The sequence below is a fragment of the Triturus cristatus genome, chromosome 5_2 (assembly GCF_964204655.1).
Source record: "Triturus cristatus chromosome 5_2, aTriCri1.1, whole genome shotgun sequence".
Lineage (NCBI taxonomy): Eukaryota > Metazoa > Chordata > Amphibia > Caudata > Salamandridae > Triturus > Triturus cristatus.
The window spans coordinates 1,003,134,928-1,003,160,826 of record NC_140588.1 but is presented as its reverse complement, the minus strand read 5'-3'; the positions used below and the strand labels follow the sequence as shown (position 1 = coordinate 1,003,160,826).

Below are 25,899 nucleotides of genomic sequence, written 5' to 3'. Positions count from 1 at the left end.
CCATAGCACTGATATCCCATATCCAAGCAAAGTGCATCAATGCACACAGCGAAAGCAGACGAAAGGAGAGGCAGGATATGTTTTTTTGTTGGAGGAAAATTATGTTGCAGGTCTATTAAACAAGGTGATGGGTTACCTTACAGGCAACCCAATGGCAGCCGGTGACAATGTAAACTGATTCATGACTTGACTAACAAACATGCCTCTGAGTTCCAAGTAACTGGTGCCTTACTTCACGCAGCTTTAAATGGGTTCACCTTGCAGCTGGTTCCCTCCAAAGATGAAGGGATCATGGGCCAGCTCCTACCCCAACCCAAGCTGCTCAGTTTTACAGTAGTTCCAGGGAATATAGGGGTGCCGTCAATTTCTTTGAGGATGCTGCTGAATGATTGCAAAGGTATTGCCTCAAAGGCCACTTTTCAAGCCCCATTTGCTGTGATCCACCAAAGAGACTGGACGGAGGTCTCAGCAGGAGGTTAAGCCCCCAGGCCCCCACCCAGGGAGTTACTAATCATCAGGAGAGGCGAGGGGAAGCTATGAGCACAATTTGCATCTTGTTGCATCCCCGGAGGTGGGTATGTCGCATGAGAATGCAGCGTTGCACTGTCGCTCAACAACATCCCCCTACATGAGAAGCAGGCAGGCACAATATGTCTGGTGCAAGGAATCTTGTCAACCTAATGGAAGGGACATTTTGCTGCTCTCTCAAAGGGCGATAGTTCCAAACTTTCTGCTTGTCAAGGCCATGTAGCATCCCATGCTGGGAGTACCATAGGTGGCTGCTTGCTATTGTCTTACTCTGGTTCAGTTCCTGAACACAAGTAACACATCCCAGTGTACACACAGGATAAAGAGAATGTCACAAAATGGGTCGCTGGTCCTTTCATAGGTGATTTACTCCAGAGATACTCAATGTGTAAAGTCAAACTGTATTTACCCAGGGGCTGTGCTCTTTACTGTTAATGGAATGAGAGTTGGGAGTTGATCCTCAGCTACCAAGTCACGCTTGGTTTACGTGTGTCCTCCATGTCTGCGTCACACACTCAACTCCTCATCAAGAATCTGTGAACTTTCTGCAAACCTGCCCAGGCGATAACCGTGAGCATGGACTTCTTTATTAAGGAAGCAAAGGAGGAGGGCCTGCTTTAGTAGCTGTGATGGGACAGCCACTCCCCATGACCTCTGCCAAAACAACAGTTGATGGACAGAATGTAGAACAATGTCATACATTCACCCCAGTACAGAGATCTGGGCCTAAATCCATCGTTTTTTTGCTCACCATGTCATTCCAGTTTGAACCCAGCCATATGCAAATCAGTCTTGACCCTGTGCCTCATGGGAACAGTCCAGCCCGAACTGCCAAGCCAAGTCCCCCCTGGACTGGAAACAGGAATCCTAGGACCAGATCATAGATGGGGAGCCCAGAGTTGCAATTAGTTTGCAACTCTCTGGGCTCGGAGAGTGGCAAACGAATTGCCCACCTCAAGCTCGGTGCAGCCTTCTCCTTGCCACATGCCTTGATTCTCGGCCCGTCGCCAGCAGTACTGCCCCTGTTTGCGCTCGCAGAGCTACTGCCTGGTCTACAGTTGAGGTGATTGAAATCTTCCAGTTCCTAAAGGAAGAGCCAACCCCGAAGAAGAATCCACTGTCAGACCCTGCTCTACCGATTGAAATGTCTCCACCATAGCATGCGCATGAGTGAGGATAGTTAATCGCTGAATCCTCTTCCAGATTTATCAGCTAAACAAACAATTGGTGCATTTTCCATTTCCTAACAATTCTACTTAAGCCCATTGGCTGATATCATGAGGACTTAAATAACAGCAGGCTTCACCGTGCTACCTGATTGGTGGCCGGCACCTGTGGATATGATGACTTCTCTCCAATCTTGAGCTCTCTCCACAAGCTCGCGGTGAATGCAAGCCCTTGTTTCTGATCTGCCTGTTTGGCTTACATAATTGGGCGCTGGGACAAGATTAGTTACCCAGACAGAAAGCGTGTGTTTTCTGGTGGGTCCAAAGTCACGTGAAGTTACACTATTGTTTACCTTGAACTCCAGAAGATCAAGGGAGGAAAAATTGTCTCTAAAGTCTTCTTTAAGTTGAACTGTAGCATCTATTTTGTTGCCAATTGATATCTGGCTAATTAAAAAGGAATGTCCATTTATTTATCTTATTTATTTTAAGCGACTTATAAAGCGCGCAAATACCCTGGGGTGTCTCGGCGCTGTGGATTGCAAGAGGAAAACGGACCTGGAGCTGATGACTACTGGTTGAAAAGCCAGGTTTTTACCTGTTTCCTGAAAGCTAGCAGGGTGGGACTGATTTTAATATGGAGGGGGAGAGTATCCCACAGTCTAGCAGTGGCAATTGTGAATCGTCTATCTTCCCATGATGTTTTCTTAGTCCGGGGAATGTTCAGGAGGTGGGCCGATGAGGAGCGTAAGGATCTGTTAGGTGTGTATGAGCAAAGTGCTTTTTTTAGGAACTCGGGTCCAGTGTTGTGAATTGCTTTGTATGCCATGCATAGTGCTTTAAATTTAGTTCGACTTCTGACAGGCAGCCAGTGAAGTTGTCGCACTACTCTGGAAATCGATTTGAACTTAGAAGTGCCGGACAGGATCCTGGTGGCCGAATTCTGAACTAGTTGTAACTTGTTGAGTACTTTTTCATAGGCAATCAGTAGGAGTCCATTACAGTAGTCCACTTTTGACATTACCAGTGTCCTTATGAGAGTTCTGCCGGCGCTAGGCGGGGGAAATGGTAGAAGTTTCTTTATCATTTTAAGAGTGTAAAAGGATGACGAGACAACTGCATTGGCATGATGTATGAAGGAAAGCTTGTCGTCGAACATCACACCCAGGTTTCTGACCTTTGTGACGGGGGAGGGAGGTGGTCCCAACTTGGTTGGCCACCATGTGGGGGACCAGCCAGGGGCTAGATTGCCAAATGTCATTACCTCCGTTTTATCGGAGTTTAACTTTAGGCAATTGTTTGCCATCCATGAACTGATGGCTGATTGGAAACTGGCAGCAACTGCTCCGCCATCGTTGTTTACTGCAAGCACCAGTTGTATATCATCGGCGTATGATGTTAATCTCATCCCGTGTGTTTTGATGAACCTGGCTAAGTCCGACACATAGATGTTAAATAAGGCCGGACTTAGGGAGGAGCCTTGAGGCACACCACAAGGTAGGGTAAATGATGGAGAGTAGAAGTCGCCGAATTTAACTGACAGGGTGCGGTTGGAAAGAAAGGAGGATAAGAGGGCCTTGGCCCTGTGCCTAATGCTGATGGAGGAGTCATGGTCGATCAGAATAGCGTGATCGACCGTGTCAAAGGTAGCTGATAAGTCCAATAGCACTAGGACTGCAGCGCCGCCTTGGTCTAGTACCATCCTAATTTCATCAGTAGCTTTGATGAGGGCCGTCTCGGTACCATGACGCTTCCTAAAACAAAATTGTGTGTCATCCAAAAGATTGTTTTCATCAATGAACTGTGCTAATTGAGTGTTCATGATCTTTTCAAAGATTTTTGATGGAAAAGGGAAACATGCAATAGGTCTATAGTTTTTGGATTCTGCGGGGTCTAGATTGTGTTTCTTTAGCAGAGGTTTAATGATGGCCTTTTTCCAAGTTGATGGGTAGGAGCCTGTGCGGAATATAGAGTTACAGATGTTAGTTAGGATGGGGCCTATTGAGTCAGGAACAAGTTTTAAAATGGAAGGTGGGCAAGGGTCGTGAGGGGATCCAGATTTAATGGTGGAGATTAGTTCTCTTATCTGCTCGAGTGAGACGTGACCGAATTCGGAGAGGGTAGGGATCGTTGCATCCTTGCTGATGTTGCAGGTGTGAAGGTCGGCTTTAGCATGAGTTGAAAAGTTGGAGTAAATTTGGCTGACTTTATCTTTGAAGAAGTTGGCAAGAGAATTGCAGAGTGTTTGGGTGGCGTCGATGGGTGAGTTCGTTGACGGCACGGAGAGTTTAGTCACCACGTGGAATAACTGTTTGACTGAGTCTTGGGCAGTTTCTACTTGTTTGAGATAGAACTTGCTTTTCTCTGCAATGATCAGCTGTTTATATTTAGCCATAGCATCCTTATAAAGTGTTTTGTCACCGTTGTCGTAATTTTTGCGCCAACGTCTTTCTAGGTTTCTACAGCGTTGTTTCTCAAGTCTGAGCGTCTCTGAGAACCAGGGGGCGGAAGGGGTACATCTGTTTTTGGAGACCTTCTTTAGAGGTACTAAGGTGCTAAACGCGTTATGGAGCCATTCTGAGTAGTTATTGGAAGCAAGATCGGGGTCTAGTGTGGTGTCGTATTGAGTAGAAGATAGGTGTGTTTTTAGGAGATGCGTGTCAATGCTCCTCCAGGCTCTGAACTGTTTAGGGGGGAATGAGCTCTTGTGAGGGAGATTGGATTTGCTAGTCGAACATATATCGAACAATATAGCACAGTGAGCTGTCCAAGTTAGAGGGAGGATGTTAGTTAGAGAGATGTGCCTGTTGTTGGAAAAAAGACCGTCAAGTGTGTGGCTAGCTAAGTGAGTAGGTTTTGTCACTAGCTGACATAGGCCTACTGCCTGAAGGTCGGTTATAAGAGAGGAAGTATCCTTGTCTTCCATGGTCTCTAAATGAAAATTGAAATCTCCCAGGATGGTGCTCCTGCTAATGGTTCTATTAGGTTGTCTATGGTTGCCAGAAACTCAGCTCGGGAGCCCGGTGGACGGTAAAGGAGGGTTCCCTTGAAGGATTGGTATTAATGAGCATTATCGAGAAGGACAGTGCTTCACAGACGGTGGAGGGAATGGATACTGCTTTAACTGAGTATTTGTCTCGGTAGATGATTGCTAGGCCACCTCCCTACTTTGTTAATCTGTCGTGTCTAAGTGCACAGTAGCTGTCGGGGGTGGCAAGGCTGAAATCGGGTCCGGACGAAGGATCGCCCCATGTTTTCGTTATGAACAGGAGATCTAGGTTGTGGTTCGTTAGCAGGGCAGAAATAACGAATTGATGTTTGGGGAGGGAATGTGCATTTATGAGGGCAGAATGAATGCTTTGTGGAAAAGGGGTGAGAGCGCAAGGGTGGGGGACTAATTTGTAAATTTAGATTAAACGAACAGTTAGGGCAGATAGTAGAGGCTTTGTTGGTTAGTGAGCCCAAGTTAAAATAGGGACAGTGGTGAGTGTTAGTGATGTTGATATCTTTTAGCTGTATACTTGGATAGGTTAATACCTCGCCGGCCGATGATGGTGTTCTAGGACCAGGGGACCATTGCTCTATGCTGTGCCTGCCTGGTCAAATAGACTGATTTTGTCAACATGAATGTTGACTGTTATCATTGTACTTTTCTTTATGTCATTTATAGATTAATGTTGTGTACAAGGCCAGAAGAAGCCTTTTTGAAATTGTGCATCAAAATAAGTAAATGATTCAATTTTGAGACTGCACAGTGGAATGCCATGACCATCTCTATCGGGTATCTGCTACCCGGACCTTAAATTGTAAGATGCGCATTGCTTACTTTAGAAAAAATAACTCACAAAAGAAATAAATGAAAACTATTTTTGTTTTGGGCCGGTTAGGTCTTTCTGTACAGAATTAGTGGATAGGAAAAGAGGAATCACATTGGTAAATGGATGTGCAGAATCCAAACAAAAAGAGCGTGTCTGGAAGAGATCCTAGGAACGCCTACAGCATTGCACGAGTCTGGAAAAGACCCTAAGAATGACTGCAGCGTTGCACAAGTCTGGAAGAGACTCCATGAACGCCTACAGCATTGCACGAGTCTAGAAGAGACCCTAAGAATGACTGCAGCGTTGCATGAGTCTGGAAGAGACTCCATGAACGCCTACAGCATTGCACGAATCTGGAAGAGAACCTAAGAATGACTGCAGCGTTGCATGAGTCTGGAAGAGATCCTAGGAACGCCTACAGCATTGCACGAGTCTAGAAGAGACCCTAAGAATGACTACAGCATTGCACGAGTCTGGAAGAGACTCCATGAACGCCTACAGCATTGCACGAGTCTAGAAGAGACCCTAAGAATGACTACAGCATTGCACGAGTCTGGAAGAGACTCCATGAACGCCTACAGCATTGCACGAGTCTAGAAGAGACCCTAAGAATGACTACAGCGTTGCACAAGTCTGGAAGAGACTCCATGAACGCCTACAGCATTGCACGAGTCTGGAAGAGACCCTAAGAATGACTGCAGCGTTGCATGAGTCTGGAAGAGACTCCATGAATGCCTACAGCATTGCACGAGTCTAGAAGAGACCCTACGAATGACTACAGCGTTGGACAAGTCTGGAAGAGACTCCATGAACGTCTACAGCATTGCACGAGTCTGGAAGAGACCCTAAGAATGACTGCAGCATTGCATGAGTCTAGAAGAGACCCTAAGAATGACTGCAGCGTTGCATGAGTCTGGAAGAGACTCCATGAACTCCTACAGCATTGCACGAGTCTAGAAGAGACCCTAAGAATGACTACAGCATTGCACGAGTGTCGAAGAGATCCTATGAACGCCTACAGCATTACACGAGTCTAGAAGAGACCCTAAGAATGACTACAGCGTTGCAAAAGTCTGGAAGAGACTCCATGAACGCCTACAGCATTGCACGAGTCTAGAAGAGACCCTAAGAATGACTACAGCATTGCATGAGTCTAGAAGAGACCCTAAGAATGACTGCAGCGTTGCATGAGTCTGGAAGAGACTCCATGAACTCCTACAGCATTGCACGAGTCTAGAAGAGACCCTAAGAATGACTACAGCATTGCACGAGTGTGGAAGAGATCCTATGAACGCCTACAGCATTACACGAGTCTAGAAGAGACCCTAAGAATGACTACAGCGTTGCAAAAGTCTGGAAGAGACTCCATGAACGCCTACAGCATTGCACGAGTCTAGAAGAGACCCTAAGAATGACTACAGCGTTGCACAAGTCTGGAAGAGACTCCATGAACACCTACAGCGTTGCACAAGTCTAGAAGAGACCCTACGAATGACTACAGCGTTGGACAAGTCTGGAAGAGACTCCATGAACGTCTACAGCATTGCACGAGTCTGGAAGAGACCCTAAGAATGACTGCAGCATTGCATGAGTCTAGAAGAGACCCTAAGAATGACTGCAGCGTTGCATGAGTCTGGAAGAGACTCCATGAACTCCTACAGCATTGCACGAGTCTAGAAGAGACCCTAAGAATGACTACAGCATTGCACGAGTGTGGAAGAGATCCTATGAACGCCTACAGCATTACACGAGTCTAGAAGAGACCCTAAGAATGACTACAGCGTTGCAAAAGTCTGGAAGAGACTCCATGAACGCCTACAGCATTGCACGAGTCTAGAAGAGACCCTAAGAATGACTACAGCATTGCATGAGTCTAGAAGAGACCCTAAGAATGACTGCAGCGTTGCATGAGTCTGGAAGAGACTCCATGAACTCCTACAGCATTGCACGAGTCTAGAAGAGACCCTAAGAATGACTACAGCATTGCACGAGTGTGGAAGAGATCCTATGAATGCCTACAGCATTACACGAGTCTAGAAGAGACCCTAAGAATGACTACAGCGTTGCAAAAGTCTGGAAGAGACTCCATGAACGCCTACAGCATTGCACGAGTCTAGAAGAGACCCTAAGAATGACTACAGCGTTGCACAAGTCTGGAAGAGACTCCATGAACACCTACAGCGTTGCACAAGTCTAGAAGAGACCCTAAGAATTACTACAGCATTACACAAGTCTGGAAGAGACTCCATGAACGCCTACAGCAATGCACGAGTCTAGAAGAGACCCTAAGAATGACTACAGCGTTGCACAAGTCTGGAAGAGACTCCATGAACGCCAGCAGCATTGCACGAGTCTGGAAGAGACCCTAAGAATGACTGCAGCGTTGCATGAGTCTGGAAGAGACTCCATGAACGCCTACAGCATTGCACGAGTCTAGAAGAGACCCTAAGAATGACTACAGCGTTGCACAAGTCTGGAAGAGACTCCATGAACGCCTACCGCATTGCACGAGTCTAGAAGAGACCCTAAGAATGACTGCAGCGTTGCATGATTCTGGAAGAGACTCCATGAACGCCTACATCATTGCACGAATCTGGAAGAGACCCTAAGAATGACTGCAGCGTTGCATGAGTCTGGAAGAGATCCTAGGAACGCCTACAGCATTGCACGTGTCTAGAAGAGACCCTAAGAATGACTGCAGCGTTGCATGAGTCTGGAAGAGACTCCATGAACGCCTACAGCATTGCATGAGTCTGGAAGAGACCCTAAGAATGACTGCAGCGTTGCACAAGTCTGGAAGAGACTCCATGAACGCCTACAGCATTGCACGAGTCTAGAAGAGACCCTAACAATGACTACAGCGTTGCACAAGTCTGGAAGAGACTCCATGAACGCCTACAGCATTGCACGAGTCTAGAAGAGACCCTACGAATGACTACAGCATTGCACAAGTCTGAAAGAGAGCCTAAGAAAACCAACAGCGTTGCATGAGTCTAGAAGAGACCATATGGATGCCTACTCTGAAGGCCCTATGAATGTCTACAGCATTGCATGAGTCTGGAAAAGACGCTTTCAACGCCTACAGCTTTGCACGAGTCTGGAAAAGACCCAAAGAATGCCTACAGCTTTGCACGAGTCTGGAAGAGTCCCTAGGAGTGACTACAGCATTACACGAGTCTGAAAGAGAACCTAAGAACACCAACAACAGTACACAAGTCTGAAAGACACCCTAAGAATGCCAACATCGTTGCACAAGTCTGGAAGACATCCTATGAACGTCTACAGCATTGCACAAGTCTGGAAGAGACACTACGAATGCCCACAGCGTTGCACAAGTCTGGAAGAGATCCTATGAACGCCTACAGCGTTGCACGAGTCTGGAAGAGATCCTGTGACGCCTACAGCGTTGCACAAGTCTGAAAGAGACCCTAAGAATGCCTACAGCATTGCACAGGTCTGAATCAGACCCTAAGAATGCCTACAGCATTGCACGAGTCTAGAAGAGACCCTAAGAATGCCAACAGCGTTGCACAAGTCTGGAAGAGATCCTATGAACGTCTACAGCATTGCACGAGTCTAGAAGAGACCCTAAGAATGCCAACAGCGTTGCACAAGTCTGGAAGAGATCCTATGAACGTCTACAGCATTGCACAAGTCTGGAAGAGACACTAAGAATGCCCACAGCGTTGATTTTGAGAAGGGAGCACAACACAACTAACAAACTCCTGCACCAGCCTTTGTTAAAGACACTTAAAGCACTCTGAAAACACCCTGGAGTTCAGGTCACGTGCATCTAGAAGTGTCAAATAACCACACTTATTACATTTGTTTAGTAAGGGGAGGAGCTTGCTTGGTAGTTGCATTCATTTAGGAATTAATTATCTGAATTTAGTATGACATGGTATGCCCTTTAGGAGGGAGCGTTATTCATTCAGCAGTGAGTAGCATTCTTTGTATCTGTTTAGTGGTGAGTCGTTTTTATAAAGCAGCGAGTGGTATTCACTCAGCTGTAAGTACTATGAATAAAGTTGTGAGTGGCAGTCCTAAAGCACTAAGTGTTATTCATTCAGCAGTGAGTATCATTCTTTGTATCTGTTTAGTGGTGAGTCGTTTTTATAAAGCAGAGAGTGGTATATTCACTCAGCAGTAAGCAGTATGAATGAAGCAGCTAGTAGCAGTCGTAAAGCACTAAGTGTTATTCATTCAGCAGTGAGTACCATTCTTTGTATTTGTTTAGTGGTGAGTCGTTTTTATGAAGCAGCGAGTGGTATTCACTCCACTGTAAGCGCTGTGAATGAAGTTGTGAGTGGCAGTCGTAAAGCACGTAGTGTTATTTATTCAACAGTGAGTATCATTCTTTGTATCTGTTTAGTGGTGAGTGGTTTTTATAAAGCAGCGAGTGGTATTCACTCCACTGTAAGCGCTATGAATGAAGTTGTGAGTAGCAGTCGTAAAGCACTTGTTTACTGGTGAGTAGTTTTTATAAAGCAGCGAGTGTTATTCACTTCGCTGTAAGCGCTATGAATGAAGTTGTGAGTAGCCGTCATAAAACACTTGTTTAGTGGTGAGTAGTTTTTATAAAGCAGCGAGTGGTATTCACTCAGCTGTATGCGCTATGAATGAAATTGTGAGTAGCAGTCGTAAAGCACTGAGTGTTATTCATTCAGCAGTGAGTATCATTCTTTGTATCTGTTTAGTGGTGAGCAGTTTTTATAAAGCACTGAGTGTTATTCATTCAGCAGTGAGTATCATTCTTTGTATCTTTTTAGTGGTGAGTCGTTTTTATAAAGCAGAGTGTGGTGTATTCACTCAGCAGTAAGCAGTATGAATGAAGCAGTTAGTAGCAGTCGTAAAGCACTGAGTGTTATTCATTCAGCAGTGAGTAGCATTCTTTGTATCTGTTTAGTGGTGAGTCGTTTTTATAAAGCAGCGAGTGGTATTCGCTCAGCTGTAAGCGCTATGAATGAAGTTGTGAGCGGTAGTCCTAAAGCACTAAGTGTTATTCATTCAGCAGTGAGTATCATTCTTTGTATCTGTTTAGTGGTGAGTCGTTTTTATAAAGCAGAGAGTGGTATATTCACTCAGCAGTAAGCAGTATGAATGAAGCAGCTAGTAGCAGTCGTAAAGCACTGAGTGTTATTCATTCAGCAGTGAGTATCATTCTTTGCATTTGTTTAGTGGTGAGTAGATTTTATAAAGCAGCGAGTGGTATTCACTCAGCTGTAAGCGATATGAATGAAGTTGTAAGTGGTAATCCTAAAACACTAAGTGTTATTCATTCAGCAATGAGTAGCATTCTTTGTATTTGTTTAGTGGTGGGTAGTTTTTATAAAGCAGCGAGTGGTATTTACTCAGCTGTAAGCGCTATGAAAGAAGTTGTGAGTAGCAGTCGTGAAGCACTAAGTGTTATTCATTCAGCAGTGAGTACCATTCTTTGTATTTGTTTAGTGGCGAGTCACTTTTATGAAGCAGCGAGTGGTATTCACTCCACTGTAAGCGCTATGAATGAAGTTGTGAGTAGCAGTCGTAAAGCACGTAGTGTTATTCATTCAACAGTGAGTATCATTCTTTGTATCTGTTTAGTGGTGAGTAGTTTTTATAAAGCAGCGAGTGGTATTCACTCCACTGTAAGCGCTATAAATGAAGTTGTGAGTAGCAGTCGTAAAGCACTTATTTAGTGGTGAGTAGTTCTTATAAAGCAGCGAGTGTTATTCACTCCGCTGTAAGCGCTATGAATGAAGTTGTGAGTAGCAGTCGTAAAGCACTTGTTTAGTGGTAACTAGTTTTTATAAAGCAGCGAGTGTTATTCACTTCGCTGTAAGCGCTATGAATGAAGTTGTGAGTAGCCGTCATAAAACACTTGTTTAGTGGTGAGTAGTTTTTATAAAGCAGCGAGTGGTATTCACTCAGCTGTATGCGCTATGAATAAAATTGTGAGTAGCAGTCGTAAAGCACTGAGTGTTATTCATTCAGCAGTGAGTATCATTCTTTGTATCTGTTTAGTGGTGAACAGTTTTTATGAAGCAGCGAGTGGTATTCACTCAGCTGTAAGCGCTATGAATGAAGTTATGAGCGGCAGTCCTAAAGCACTAAGTGTTATTCATTCAGCAGTGAGTATCATTCTTTGTATCTGTTTAGTGGTGAGTCGTTTTTATAAAGCAGAGAGTGGTATATTCACTCAGCAGTAAGCAGTATGAATGAAGCAGCTAGTAGCAGTCGTAAAGCACTGAGTGTTATTCATTCAGCAGTGAGTATCATTCTTTGTATTTGTTTAGTGGTGAGTAGATTTTATAAAGCAGCAAGTGGTATTCACTCAGCTGTAAGCGATAGGAATGAAGTTGTAAGTGGTAATCCTAAAACACTAAGTGCCTCATGTAGGAAGCCAAATACCGGTCGGTAACGGCCAAAATTTGGTAAATATCCCGTTACCGACCGGTATTTAGGCATTTGCGATGTAGGGGGCTGATTTTCTGGATTCGGTATTTACCGAATCGGAAATTAAGAAATCGGTAAAATACCGATTCGGTACATACCGAATCCAGAAATGCAATGTAGGGAGCACTCTAAAGAGTGAAAATTATTATTAAGAATTCGTTATTTACCACCAAATACAGGTTGGTGATAAATAACGAATACCTTGCAAAAAGCAATATTTTGCAGATTTAAGAGTGCCATGTGGCAGACATACATGCCCTTAGGGCATGTATGTGCACCACATGAGAACACATGCAAGATTCAGGGGTGCAACAGGGTGTCAATGTGACACCCTGCCACCCTTGTATATGCTCCCCCCATTACCGAATCGGTATTTACCGAATCAGTAATGAGGCATACCTTCCCATTGATTCCTATGGGCTTCCAGGCCCATAGGAATCAATGGGAAGGTATGCCTCATTACCGAATCGGTAAATACTGATTCATAATTACCGAATTTTTCCGATTCGGTAAACTTTACCGAATCAATACCTACATCACATTTACCGATTCATAAATACCGAATCGGTAAAATTCGGTATTTATGAATCGGTAAATGTGAGGCTACCTACATATGGCTCTAAGTGTTATTCATTCAGCAATGAGTAGCATTCTTTATATTTGTTTAGTGGTGGGTAGTTTTTATAAAGCAGCGAGTGGTATTTACTCAGCTGTAAGCGCTATGAAAGAAGTTGTGAGTAGCAGTCGTGAAGCACTAAGTGTTATTCATTCAGCAGTGAGTACCATTCTTTGTATTTGCTTAGTGGTGAGTCGTTTTTAGAAAGCAGCGAGTGGTATTCACTCCACTGTAAGCGCTATGAATGAAGTTGTGAGTAGCAGTCGTAAAGCACGGAGTGTTATTCATTCAACAGTGAGTATCATTCTTTGTATCTGTTTAGTGGTGAGTAGTTTTTATAAAGCAGCGAATGGTATTCACTCCACTGTAAGCGCTATGAATGAAGTTGTGAGTAGCAGTCGTAAAGCACTTGTTTAGTGGTGAGTAGTTTTTATAAAGCAGCGAGTGTTATTCACTCCGCTGTAAGCGCTATGAATGAAGTTGTGAGTAGCAGTCGTAAAGCACTTGTTTAGTGGTGAGTAGTTTTTATAAAGCAGCGAGTGTTATTCCCTCCGCTGTAAGCGCTATGAATGAAGTTGTGAGTAGCCGTCATAAAACACTTGTTTAGTGGTGAGTAGTTTTTATAAAGCAGCGAGTGGTATTCACTCAGCTGTAAGCGCTATGAATGAAATTGTGAGTAGCAGTCGTAAAGCACTGAGTGTTATTCATTCAGCAGTGAGTATCATTCTTTGTATCTGTTTAGTGGTGAGCAGTTTTTATAAAGCACTGAGTGTTATTCATTCAGCAGTGAGTATCATTCTTTGTATCTTTTTAGTGGTGAGTCGTTTTTATAAAGCAGAGAGTGGTATATTTACTCAGCAGTAAGCCGTATGAATGAAGCAGTTAGTAGCAGTCGTAAAGCATTGAGTGTTATTCATTCAGCAGTGAGTATCATTCTTTGTATCTGTTTAGTGGTGAGCAGTTTTTATAAAGCACTGAGTGTTATTCATTCAGCAGTGAGTATCATTCTTTGTATCTTTTTAGTGGTGAGTCGTTTTTATAAAGCAGAGAGTGGTATATTTACTCAGCAGTAAGCCGTATGAATGAAGCAGTTAGTAGCAGTCGTAAAGCATTGAGTGTTATTCATTCGGCAGTGAGTATCATTCTTTGTATTTGTTTAGTTGTTGAGCAGTTTTTATAAAGCAGCGAGTGGGATTTACTGAGCAGTAAGTGGTAATAATGAAGTCACGAGTGGACTGTGGCAGTCATAAAGCTTCGAGTGATAGTCATTCGTACTGAGTAGCATTTATTTCGTATGAATGGTATCCTTTGAGTTGCAGGCGGTAGTAATTAGGCAGTGAGGTGCACCAGACTTGTAATGAGTTGCTTACAGATAGTAGTGTATAAGTATTCCTTTCTATCAGTGGCATCACTTTAGAAGCATGGGCATCAGTGTTTATCAGTGACAGTGGCTGGTGCGCAGTGCTCGTTTCACAAAGGGGAGCCTGGGTTTATTGGGGGGTTCTGTTTATTAGATGATAACGAGCAGTATGTTAGCAGGCCGCCTTTATTTCCTTCAGACGGAAAAGATGTTCTTTCTGCACGCGCACTGCAGCCTGTTTGATCACCAAGGTCAAACACGTTCTTTTGATATGAATATCAGTTTGGAATATTTCCAAACACTTACAAAGTTTCCACCTTTTCATTGCTCGGTCCGTTCCCAAAGACTCCTCCTGAAGAGGCCTGGGCCAACTTTTTGTTAGGCCTCGGTCCTTTCTGGCATTTTGCATTACGCTTGTTGCGTAAAATTCTCTCATGTCTGGTTGAGTAATTAACAACCATTTGAATAAAAATCCTATATGAGATGCTTTTGTTAGCTGTCCTTTTTTGCACCGTTTTTTAGAGCATAATACATCCTTGTATCCAAAATGCAGAGCAGTACACACATTTTACACAAAAATATAGCACTAAATGCCAAATTTGCCTTTCGCACACCCATACTCCCGAACCTGCCTTTGGAACACCCAACTGTTCACCTCATGGTAAACTTACAGCTGCATAAAATATGCCATTCTGGTGAACAGTCTGACGTAGTATGTTCCATATGTGAGGGCAAAGGCCGCAGAACTTTGCTTTACGTCTCTGCGATTGACTCTTGACTACGTAAAGTGCTTTGTGAGTGAGGCTCAGAATAAGAATGAGAAAAAGGCGCCATTATTCGGATAGCATATGAACCACACCCCATTGGCAAACGCCAAACAGGGCAAAAGGCCTCGTGATTGTTAAAAACCTTTGAGAAGTGTAGGCCTTTGGTCATGAAAGTCACGTTTTAAGTGTCCCTGTGTTTAGATTACAATATTTTTAGAGCTATTATGTGGAATGGTCAAAATGTGCTATTGATCCTATTATGGGGTCCTGAACTTGTTGTACAAAAGGTTTTTTTCGCATTCTGTGCCTGTGGGAAAATGTGTTTGCACATATGGGCCCAAAGACCTATACACAGGGTATTGGAGTGTGCCAATGGGCAATACATGGTCAGCTACACCTTGCCGCTAGTAGTTTCAAATAATAACAAAAAGTCATCAATAATAGTTTGGGGAGCATGTTGATATATTATTATTAGCATTAGATTATCATTAGTAGTAGCACTGTTATTTGCTGTTAGTTTGCAATAATATATTATTTTATTATATTCTATTATATGATATATTATTCTATAATATATTATACCATATTAATACTAACACACTACTGCCTTATTAGTATTAGTAATCCTACTAATGATAACCATAGCAGTTCAGCAGTAGTAGTAACAGCAGCTGCAGCAGCAATATTACAATAGTAGCATCATTGTCATCACCACTATTGTGATTGGAAAAGGCTGGGCTGCAAGTACCAGATGCAAAGAAAGACTTGGGGTGGACAGACCTTTAGCGCCCTACGTGAGACAGCTCGAGTGGGCGTAGGTGTGTAGAGTGCCAATATGGGAAGGGTGCCCAAGGCGCCCATCCTCCCATGCCTAGCCTCTCTGAGCAGACTCTTCCTGGGCACTGGAAGCAATTTCAGGCAGAACAGAGCCATTTCTTGTCTCTTTCGTTCAGATTTTCATTCCTTCACAATGTGAGGTCCGCCTTGCCGACACCGTGAAATCACTTGTGACCGTGACGGTGCTGCTTCAGGGGCTGCAAGATGATGCACATGGGACCAGGGGATGCTCCGGAGCATTTGCCGATGAACCCTGGGGCTTCCAGTGGTCGATGGAAGAAGGGATGTCACTGAGCGGTAAACCGCAGCCAGGAAACGACATATGGACACATGTCTTCGTCCTATACATGTATGGGCCTTCCAGTAGGCAGATGGCGTTTCATGGAATCATCACATACTGCAAAACGCTGTGCTCTTGTGGCCCAGCTACAGGGACGCACGTCCGCGACAGAAAATCCACTACAAAGATAAACCATTGTAACGAAGGTGCTACATGGATGTTTGTCTCCAAAGCCCTAACATTGTTAAGAGTGATCTGGTTAAGATGAAGAATCCTCGTTTTGATAACAAAGCCTTTTTCAAAAGTTATTGTCCCTCACAGGGTGATTTATGTCTCTAGTTCTTCTGTCAAACAAGCTGATGGCAAATGGTGAAATATTAACAGAATAGCAAAGTATGTGTGGAGATGGAGTGAATAACAGTAGACATTCTAGAAATTGTGCAGATGTGTATACTGAGTACGCAGATGCGGGGCTTGATGTCGGTCAGTCAGTTTGAGGGAGGATAGTGACGCTATGTGTCCGGATAGTGACGCAATGTGTCCGGATAGTGACGCTTTGTGTCCGAATAGTGACGCTATGTGTCCGGATAGTGACGCTATGTGTCCGGATAGTGACGCTATGTGTCCGGATAGTGACACTATGTGTCCGGACAGCACCATTTCTAATTCTAGGTCTGGAGGGTCCATCGTTTCATCCGACTCACAAGTGGGGTTTAGGGTTTGACATGGGGTATTGTTGATGTTTAGGAATAGTGTAAGAGGTGGACACACACATAGGGTTAGAGGCGGGTTTATCCTAAAGATTTGGTTTAGATTTAGGATTGGGTATGATTGGAGAAGTGTCCGGTTAGGGTCAACATTATGCTCTGGCTTGGGGTTAGGATTATGTTTACAGTCACAGGGACGGGTATAGTTAGTTTTCATGTCGAGCTTATATAAACATATGAACAATGCAGTGGTGTCAATGTAGTGACTAATTTATTTAGGTAAATATCTTTCAAATCTGGTGTTTGGTCTATGTACCTACACCAAATCTAATGGTAGGTGGTGTGTTGACACACTATGCAGTAAGGCACAGCAGTTGCATTATTTGAAACAAGAAAACAAAGATTTGACTTCTGTGTTCAATTTTCAGCAAACCATGTATTCTTTTTAAGCAGCAGTACACTTGTGATCACGCAAAATGTCGTCGCCCACAGTGCGCGACAGCGAATGGATGGAGTGGGCTGGCCCATCGTGCCATGCTGTACTCTGTGAGGGGTGATAGCAAAATGTGAATGATATTTGAACGGACTGATAGCTGAAGAAGGCAGACTGAAAGACATTGTATGTATTTATAATGTATATATTGTTATAAGGATTTGTTTTGGAAAACATGAGGCTGGAGCTGAAGCTGTCTATAGGCCAGACCGAAAAATCATTTATTTATTAGCAACATTGCACAGCATCTCCGGAAATTCATATGCTCATGTGATGTCCGATTTATTTACCTGCAGAGACCTTTAGGCCATAGATTAGCCTTGTTTCTGGGGCAAGGAGGGCTTTAAATAGATGTTTAACACCACTAACTATGTGAACTCAATTCACTTTCCGACTGAAAAGCATTGTCCAGTTTTTTTATTTCAACAGTGCAATCTGTCTGGCTGCAAAAGACCTATTGTGGGCTTGTCCCGCAGTTACAGGGGCTTACAGACCGGTTATTGATTACCATTGGCTGCCTTTTTTTTGCTCTCATCTGCTTCTTTCATATTTGATGTTTTTCCATCTTGAGTTTATCCCTCCTCTGAAGCATAGCTCCTTTATCTTCTCTCTGATTGTCTGGCTTCTACCCTTCCACTGCTCTCTTTTAGGATTCTTTTTTTCTTTTTGGTTAAGCACTTCATAAGAGTACATGTGTTTTCCAGATGTCTCTTTCTCCTCCTCTCTGCTCCCTCCAAATGCACACCTGCAATATGATGCATGAGCACGCCAGTAGAATGCTGCAACCGGCAACAGTGTCCTTGTTGTTGCACCTTATTTATTTATTTTTTTACAATGCTGCATGCTGTGGGGAAAATGCCTGGTTCTGTAGAGCATTGCCAAAATGGCATTGGTAAAGCTATTAGGTCCCAAACGAGAGACCTGCTGGCTTTGCCAAAGCTTGTTGTTATAAATAGCTTAAAATATCTTACATCCTGATCCTAATTAACCCTAGCTCTTGCAGTCAAGTGATCGAAGCACTGGCAGGCACACTGATGTTATCACAACACAAGCGGGACGGGGCTTGATAGGTCCAGCATACAGGCCCCTAGTAAATGTTGTGCGAACAAAGGTATGCAGTTCCTTAAGGGGACTAGAAAGTGGCCGGGAGAAAGGGGGTGAGTTTGGGGGTTGGGGAGGCATGAAGGTGTTCCTGATATAGATCGGAAACTAGGAGTGGGATAGCTCCAATAAGGAGCAAGGGCCCTCACACACACCAAGGGGTGTCATGCTTCATCATAGGGCAGCTGATCGTTGGGCCGGCGCTGCAATGCCCTACGGGCCTCACAGAGAGCTCTTTGCCGGAGGTCTTCTGTGGTTGCTGCTGTGAAGCTAAAGAGTGGTGTGGGGGCGTATGTGCAGTGAGTAGGAGTGGGAACAAAAAAGGTGTGATTTAAAAATAGATAGGGGGATCCAAAATCTATTTTATTCACTGGATTCCCCTGTCAAAAGTCGTGGCTGGCAAGGGAAATTATACCCGCTTTAGCTCAACGTGTGCTGTGTGATGTGGAGATGGTCGACATGTTTCATGCCCTCAATCATCAAATAGGATCAACGGCATTTCTTCAGGACTGGGGGGATCCTCGTCTACTCTCAAATGGACGGTCAATAAACTGTTGAAGGATGTTGTGCGTCCCTTATAATGTGGACTCCTATCGTAGTCCTAAGTGAAAGTGAAAAATAAGTGATAGTCTTCCTTCTGGAGAAACACCTAGAAGGGGATGTAGATATGACCCGAACCGTGACGTCCACAATGTTCGCTCATTAGCGAGGGAGGAGCAAATTAGCGCAATGACCTCCACAGCGTGAGACCTACACGCATGTGATGAAGCATGACACCCTTTGGGGTGTGTGAGGGCACTTGCTCCTTATTGGAGCTATCCCACTCCTAGTTTCCTATCTGTATCAGGAGCACCTTCTGGCCTCCCCAACACCCCTCCCCCCATCCCCTGCCACTTTCTAGTCCCCTTTAGGAACTGCATACCTTTACAGGCACACTGATGTGCCAGGAGCATGCAGTATGCTCAAGTGTGGAAGCTGGGATAAGAGACCTGCCCTCCTGGTTCCACGGTCAACAATTTCCTGTCTAGTGGGCACCACATTAAACTCTGTATACAGACTGGCCCAATTTGCATCAGGGGTTTCTTAAACTATGACATAATAAGATGGGTAAGTTTACACTTCCCACAATGCACCTGCAGAGGTCATGATCTAGCCTGGAGGTTGAGGGTTTGAATCCCAGCACACTCTTCAGTGGGTCAATGAAATGAGTGGCGCTGGTTCGGGATGTGCAGTTGCCTCCTGGTTCAGATGCCAGTACAGGCTCCAGAACTCGTCCATATTACGAGCATCTGATACGTGTTCTGCGACAAGTCTCTGGACGGCCCAGGGAACACTCAGACTCAGCAGTGTCCTTCGTCCTACAAAACAAATACCTGACGAGGAAAAGGAGCAGATAAAAATAAGTTAGTGAATCAAGTAGAAAAAAATACATTATAACATCCATATACGTGAGAACCTATATAAGCGACGTTAGGGCAGTTTCACAGTGCTCAGCATTTTTCTGCTGCAATGACTAGGAACGTATTAGGGTGGAATCCCTGCAGGGCTGATTCATCTTTTTATCCTTCTGGGGTTGTTGAAAGAAATATTAAGTAGGGTAATAGTAACATCTGTTATTTACAGCGATATGAAACTCTAATCTTTGTGCCGTACAAAAACAACTTTTCTTAATTAAATACACAAGGATGGAAATATGATAAAACAACATTGGGTACCACTGAATTAACCTAATATAAATACAAGGCATGTCATAATACTTATACATTTTTTTTAAAGTATTCATTAAAAAATGATAGTAATTGATGTAGAATAAATGCATACGTTAATGACTGCAAAAAATGTTTACGATAAATAACACAATGAATAGATTGTGAAAAACTTAAAAATGAACATAAAAAGTTATACATTCAAAATGAATACAAAAAAATAAATATATAATTGAATATGTAAAAAACTGCGAGCTCTGTCTCCCACTCCCGCATGCGCCCCCACAGTGGAGCATGAACAGCTGCAGTGTTGTAAAAAGAGGCAGACCAAGGGTCTTCCTGACGAGAGGAGGGGAAAGGCGCGCGGGAAGAGTCGCTGTCCAGGAGGCCGAGGCTGTTCCTCGCCTCCCCCTTGATTGACGCCTGAGTCCCCCTCGCTGCCTGGTCACCGGAGCTGATTAGTATTCGGGAGGCCGCCTCGACTCAGGCTGTGCTGCTGCTGCTCGCCGGAGATGCGGGGCTGTCCGCGCGCGCAGCCTGCCAGCCTCCTGCATCCTTGAGAGAGGATCCCGCATCCCTGAAGATGCTGCGGGCAGTGCCTAACTAGGACCTGAGAGGCACCTGGGGACCGCCACGGACGCACAGGATTCGGGGGCTCTGCGGTGTATACGCGCGCTCTCAGCACCCCCGCACAGCCGGCCTCTTGCTCGCCTCCTGCATCCCTGAGAGAGGATCCCGCATCCCTGGTCCTTGAAGATGCTGCCGGCTGCTTGCAGTGCCTAGCCAGGACCTGAAGAGCACCTGGGGGCCGCCACGGACGCACAGGACTCTGGGGCTCTGCGGTGTACACGCGCGCTTTCAGCACCCCCGCACAGCCTGCCTCCCGCTCGCATCCTGCATCCCTGAGAGAGGATCCCGCATCCCTGGTCCTTGAAGAAGCTGCCGGCTGCGGACAGTGCCTAGCCAGGACTTGAGGGGCACCTGGGGGCCGCCACGGACGCACAGGACTCGGGGGCTCTGCGGTGTACACGCGCGCTTTCAGCACCCCCGCACTGAAGATGGTTCCAGCGCCACTGCGAGGGCAGAGCTGATAGGCAGAGCAGGGGGCCAGGAGGGAAGGCGCTTTCCAGCCCCTCTCTACCGCCGTGCGTGTGTTTTTTTTTCTCCGCGAGTGTGTTTCCTCTACCATGGTGGATGCATGGACAGCGCGCCAGAGCAGAGGCTGACCAGCCAGGCTCTGGCTGCCCAGCAGCGCCGGGAGCAGTACAGCGTCCTAGAGTGCAGCATGACCTTGGACGTGCAGACCGTGGTGGTCTTTTCTGTCATCGTGCTGCTGCTGCTCGTCAACGTCGTGCTCATGTTCTTCCTGGGCACCCGCTGAGGCGCCTCCGGAGGGCCGGCCGGGAGAGGAGCTTTCCAACCGAGGGGGGAGCGGCTCGGCTTCAACATGGCCTCCCTGTGATATGTATGACGCTCGCCTCCCTCTCATCCTGTGTTTTGTCTTCTCGGCATGCCTGGGAGGGTGGCTGCTGGGGCTGGGGGCAGAAATGCAGATGTGAGGGGGAGGGGGGCCCTGCATGTGTGTGCGTGCTCGTGTCCCCGTGTCTGTGGAAAAATGCAATTGCACAACAAAAAATGCAGCCCGTAGCTGACGACTTTCAGGTGCCTGGGGTGAGAAAGAGGCAGTCTCTCGGGGGCAGCGCTATCAAAGGTCGGATGCTGCGCCGCGCTACGCTGCTCACGCTCAGCTATTTATATTGTGTCGTGTTATGTTACCCCATTGTGCTCTCTTGTCCCTGCCACGTTATGCGCTGTGATGTGTTACCTTCAGTTCGGTTAGATCGCGTTGCATTTTGTCTTGGTATGCTATGCTATGCTATGGCGTTTGGTGATATAGTAGGTTGTGCTACATTATGCTATGTTATGCTGCTACCCTACATCTTCTATTATTTACGCTGTGCTATGAAATGTTTTATTTTACTTGTTGGTATGTTGTGTTGCGTTGGCTGCTGATTTGAGGATTCGAGGCACTCTTGGGTTCCCCTGCGATAAGTTATGCTGTGTCGCAGCGTCTAACACATTTATCGGGATATATTACGTGGCAATGTTTTGTAATGATCTCTTAGGTTAGGGTGTATTGCTGTGTGTTGTGACAGTGCTTCGTGTTACAAGGAGCAGTGCTAGGTTATCTTACGATATGCTGCGTTAGTTCATTATATTTTGTGGTATGTTGCACACCCTCAAACTAGAGACATTATGGCATTCAACTGCTTTGTGAGTTGGGGCTTCCAGGCGCTTGGATGCTGTTAGTGGGAGATGGGGCGGTCTTTTCATCTCCTGAAATGTGTATCTGTATATCTACTGATCTCTGAAATAGGGTTGATTGGATATGGACTGGGCAGAGGGGTCCGGAGTCGGTCCAAGGGAGGGAGAGAGCGCGGTCTCCGGATTTCAAGGGGATGCGAGGAATCGGTGCTTAGATTCTTATCCATGTGTGTGGCTCCCTCCTCTAGGGGGTGGAGGGCACGGTGCGGCGTTACCTGTTAGTCGTGGGTTGGTAGATAAATGCTTATCCAGGTGTGTGATTCTCTCCTCTGGGGGGTGGAGGGCACAGTGCTGTGCTACCTGTTGGGTGTGGGCTGGTAGATAAATTCTCATCCAGATGTGTGACTCCCTCCTTTGAGGGGGTGGAGGACTTGGGGCTGTGTTACCTGTTAGCCATGGGCTGGTAGATTCTCATCCAGGTGTATGGCTCCCTTCTCTGTGGGGAGTTGGGGGGGGGTTGAGGGGGAGGAGGGTGGGAGGCTCTGTACTGTTGCCTGTCGGTCCTGGGCTGGTAGATTCTCATCCGGGTGTGTGGTTCCCTCCTCTGGGGAGTGGAGGACTCTGTGCTGTTGCCTGTAGGTACTGGGCTGGTAGATTCTCATCCGGGCGTGTAGCTCCCTCCTCTGGGGGGTGGAGGACTCTGTGCTGTTGCCTGTCGGTCCTGGGCTGGTAGATTCTCATCCGGGTGTGTGGTTCCCTCCTCTGGGGAGTGGAGGACTCTTTGCTGTTGCCTGTCGGTCCTGGGCTGGTAGATTCTCATCCAGGTGTGTGGCTCCCTCCTCTGGGGTGTGGAGGACTCAGTGCGGTGTTACCTGCCGGTCCTGGGCTGGTAGATTCTCATCCAGGTGTGTGGCTCCCTCCTCTGGGGAGTGGAGGACTCGGTGCCGTGTTACTTGTCAGGAGTGGGCTGGTAGATTCTCATCCAGGTGTATGGTTGCATCCTCTGGGTGGGTGGAGGGCACAGTGCTGTGTTACCCGATAGCCATGGGCTGGTAGATTCTCATCCAGGTGTGTGGCTCCATCGTCTGGGGAGTGGAGGCCTTTGTGCTTTTACCTGTAGGTCCTGGGCTGGTAGATTCTCATCCAGGTGTGTGGCTCCCTCCTCTGGGGAGTGGAGGCCTTTGTGCAGTTGCCTGTAGGTCCTGGGCTGGTAGATTCTCATCCAGGTGTGTGGCTCCATCCTCTGGGGAGTGGAGGCCTTTGTGCTGTTGCCTGTAGGTCCTGGGCCGGTAGATTCTCATCCAGGTGTGTGGCTCCCTCCTCTAGGGGGTGGAGGACTCGATGCAGTGTTACTTGTTAGGAGTGGGCTGGTAGATTCTCATCCAGGTGTGTGGCTCCCTCCAGTGGGGAGTGGAGGACTCTGTGCTGTTGTCTGTCGGTCCTGGGTTGGTAGATTCTCATCCAGGTGTGTGGTTTCCTCCTCTGGGGAGTGGAGGACTCTGTGCTGTTGCCTGTAGGCCCTGGGCTGGTAGATTCTCATCCAGGTGTGTGGCTCCCTCCTCTGGGAAGTGGAGGACTCTGTGCTGTTGCCTGTAGGTCCTGGGCTGGTAGATTCTCATCCAGGTGTGTGGCTCCCTCCTCTGGGGAGTAGAGGACTCTGTGCTGTTGCCTGTAGGTCCTGGGCTGGTCGATTCTCATCCAGGTGTGTGGCTCCCTCCTCTGGGGAGTGGAGGACTCAGTGCGGTGTTACTTGTTAGGAGTGGGCTGGTAGATTCTCATCCAGGTGTGTGGCTCATTCCTCTGGGGAGTGGAGGACTCTGTGCTGTTGCCTGTAGGTCCTGGGCTGGTAGATCCTCATCCAGGTGTGTGGCTCCCTCCACTGGGAAGTGGAGGACTCTGTGCTGTTGCCTGTAGGTCCTGGGCTGGTAGATTCTCATCCAGGTGTGTGGCTCCCTCCTCTGGGGAGTAGAGGACTCTGTGCTGTTGCTTGTAGGTCCTGGGCTGGTTGATTCTCATCCAGGTGTGTGGCTCCTCCTCTGGGGAGTGGAGGACTCAGTGCGGCGTTACTTGTTAGGAGTGGGCTGGTAGATTCTCATCCAGGTGTGTGGCTCCCTCCTCTGGGGAGTGGAGGACTCAGTGCGGTGTTACTTGTTAGGAGTGGGCTGGTAGATTCTCATCCAGGTGTGTGGCTCGTTACTCTGGGGAGTGGAGGACTCTGTGCTGTTGCCTGTAGGTCCTGGGCTGGTAGATTCTCATCCAGGTGTGTGGCTCCCTCCTCTGGGGGGTGGAGGACTCTGTGCTGTTGCCTGTAGGTCCTGGGCTGGTAGATTCTCATCCAGGTGTGTGGCTCCCTCCTTTGGGGAGTGGAGGACTCTGTGCTGTTGCCTGTCGGTCCTGGGCTGGTAGATTCTCATCCAGGTGTGTGGCTCCCTCCTCTGGGGGGGTGGAGGACTCTGTGCTGTTGTCTGTCGGTCCTGGGCTGGTAGATTCTCATCCAGGTGCGTGGCTCGTTACTCTGGGGAGTGGAGGACTCTGTGCTGTTGCCTGTCGGTCCTGGGCTGGTAGATTCTCATCCAGGTGTGTGGCTCCCTTCTTTGGGGGGGGGGAGGACTCTGTGCTGTTGCCTGTCGGTCCTGGGCTGGTAGATTCTCATCCAGGTGTGTGGCTCCCTCCTCTGGGGGGTGGAGGACTCTGTGCTGTTGTCTGTCGGTCCTGGGCTGGTAGATTCTCATCCAGGTGCGTGGCTCGTTACTCTGGGGAGTGGAGGTCTCTGTGCTGTTGCCTGTAGGTCCTGGGCTGGTATATTCTCATCCAGGTGTGTGGCTTCCTCCTCTGGGGAGTGGAGGACTCTGTGCTGTTGTCTGTCGGTCCTGGGCTGGTAGATTCTCATCCAGGTGCGTTGCTCGTTACTCTGGGGAGTGGAGGACTCTGTGCTGTTGCCTGTAGGTCCTGGGCTGGTAGATTCTCATCCAGGTGTGTGGCTCCCTCCTGTAGGGGGTGGAGGACTCTGTTCTGTTGCCTGTAGGTCCTGGGCTGGTAGATTCTCATCCGGGTGTGTAGCTCCCTCCTCTGGGGGGTGGAGGACTTTGTGCTGTTGCCTAAAGGTCCTGGGCTGGTAGATTCTCATCCGGGTGTGTGGCTCCCTCCTCTGGGGGGTGGAGGACTCTGTGCTGTTACCTGAAGGTCCTGGGCTGGTAGATTCTCATCCAGGTGTGTGGCTCCCTCCTCTGGGGAGTAGAGGACTCTGTGCTGTTGCCTGTCGGTCCTGGGCTGGTAGATTCTCATCCAGGTGTGTGGCTCCCTCCTCTGGGGAGTAGAGGACTCAGTGCTGTTCTCTGTCGGTCCTGGGCTAGTAGATTCTCATCCAGGTGTGTGGCTCCCTTCTCTGGGGGGGCGGGTGGTGAGGACTCTGTGCTGTTGCCTGTCAGTCCTGGGCTAGTAGATTCTCATCCAGGTGTGTGGCTCCCTTCTCTGGGGGGGCGGGTGGGGAGGACTCTGTGCTGTTGCCTGTCGGTCCTGGGCTAGTAGATTCTCTTCCAGGTGTGTAGCTCCCTTCTCTGGGGGGGGCGGGTGGGGAGGACTCTGTGCTATTGCCTGTCGGTCCTGGGCTAGTAGATTCTCATCCAGGTGTGTGGCTCCCTTCTCTGGGGGGGCGGGTGGGGAGGACTCTGTGTTGTTGCCTGTCGGTCCTGGGCTAGTAGATTCTCTTCCAGGTGTGTGGCTCCCTTGTCTGGGGGGCGGGTGGGGAGGACTCTGTGCTTTTGCCTGTCGGTCCTGGGCTAGTAGATTCTCATCCAGGTGTGTGGCTCCCTTCTCTGGG

At 47.1% G+C, this 25,899-nt stretch overlaps 2 protein-coding genes across 2 annotated transcripts in view; both read left to right on the top strand.

The window, feature by feature from the left end:
* The window catches only part of ARHGEF9 (Cdc42 guanine nucleotide exchange factor 9), a 1,163,048-nt gene that overhangs the window by 705,716 nt on the left and 431,433 nt on the right, over positions 1-25,899 (top strand). The window lies entirely within an intron of this gene.
* LOC146829574 (uncharacterized) overlaps positions 20,173-25,899 on the top strand; it is a 176,788-nt gene continuing 171,061 nt past the window's right edge. The window contains exon 1 of the mRNA XM_085608277.1: positions 20,173-21,279. Within this exon, the coding sequence (XP_085464403.1) occupies positions 21,013-21,195 (183 nt within the window). The 5' untranslated portion in view covers positions 20,173-21,012 and the 3' untranslated portion in view covers positions 21,196-21,279. The remainder of the gene's footprint in view (positions 21,280-25,899) is intronic.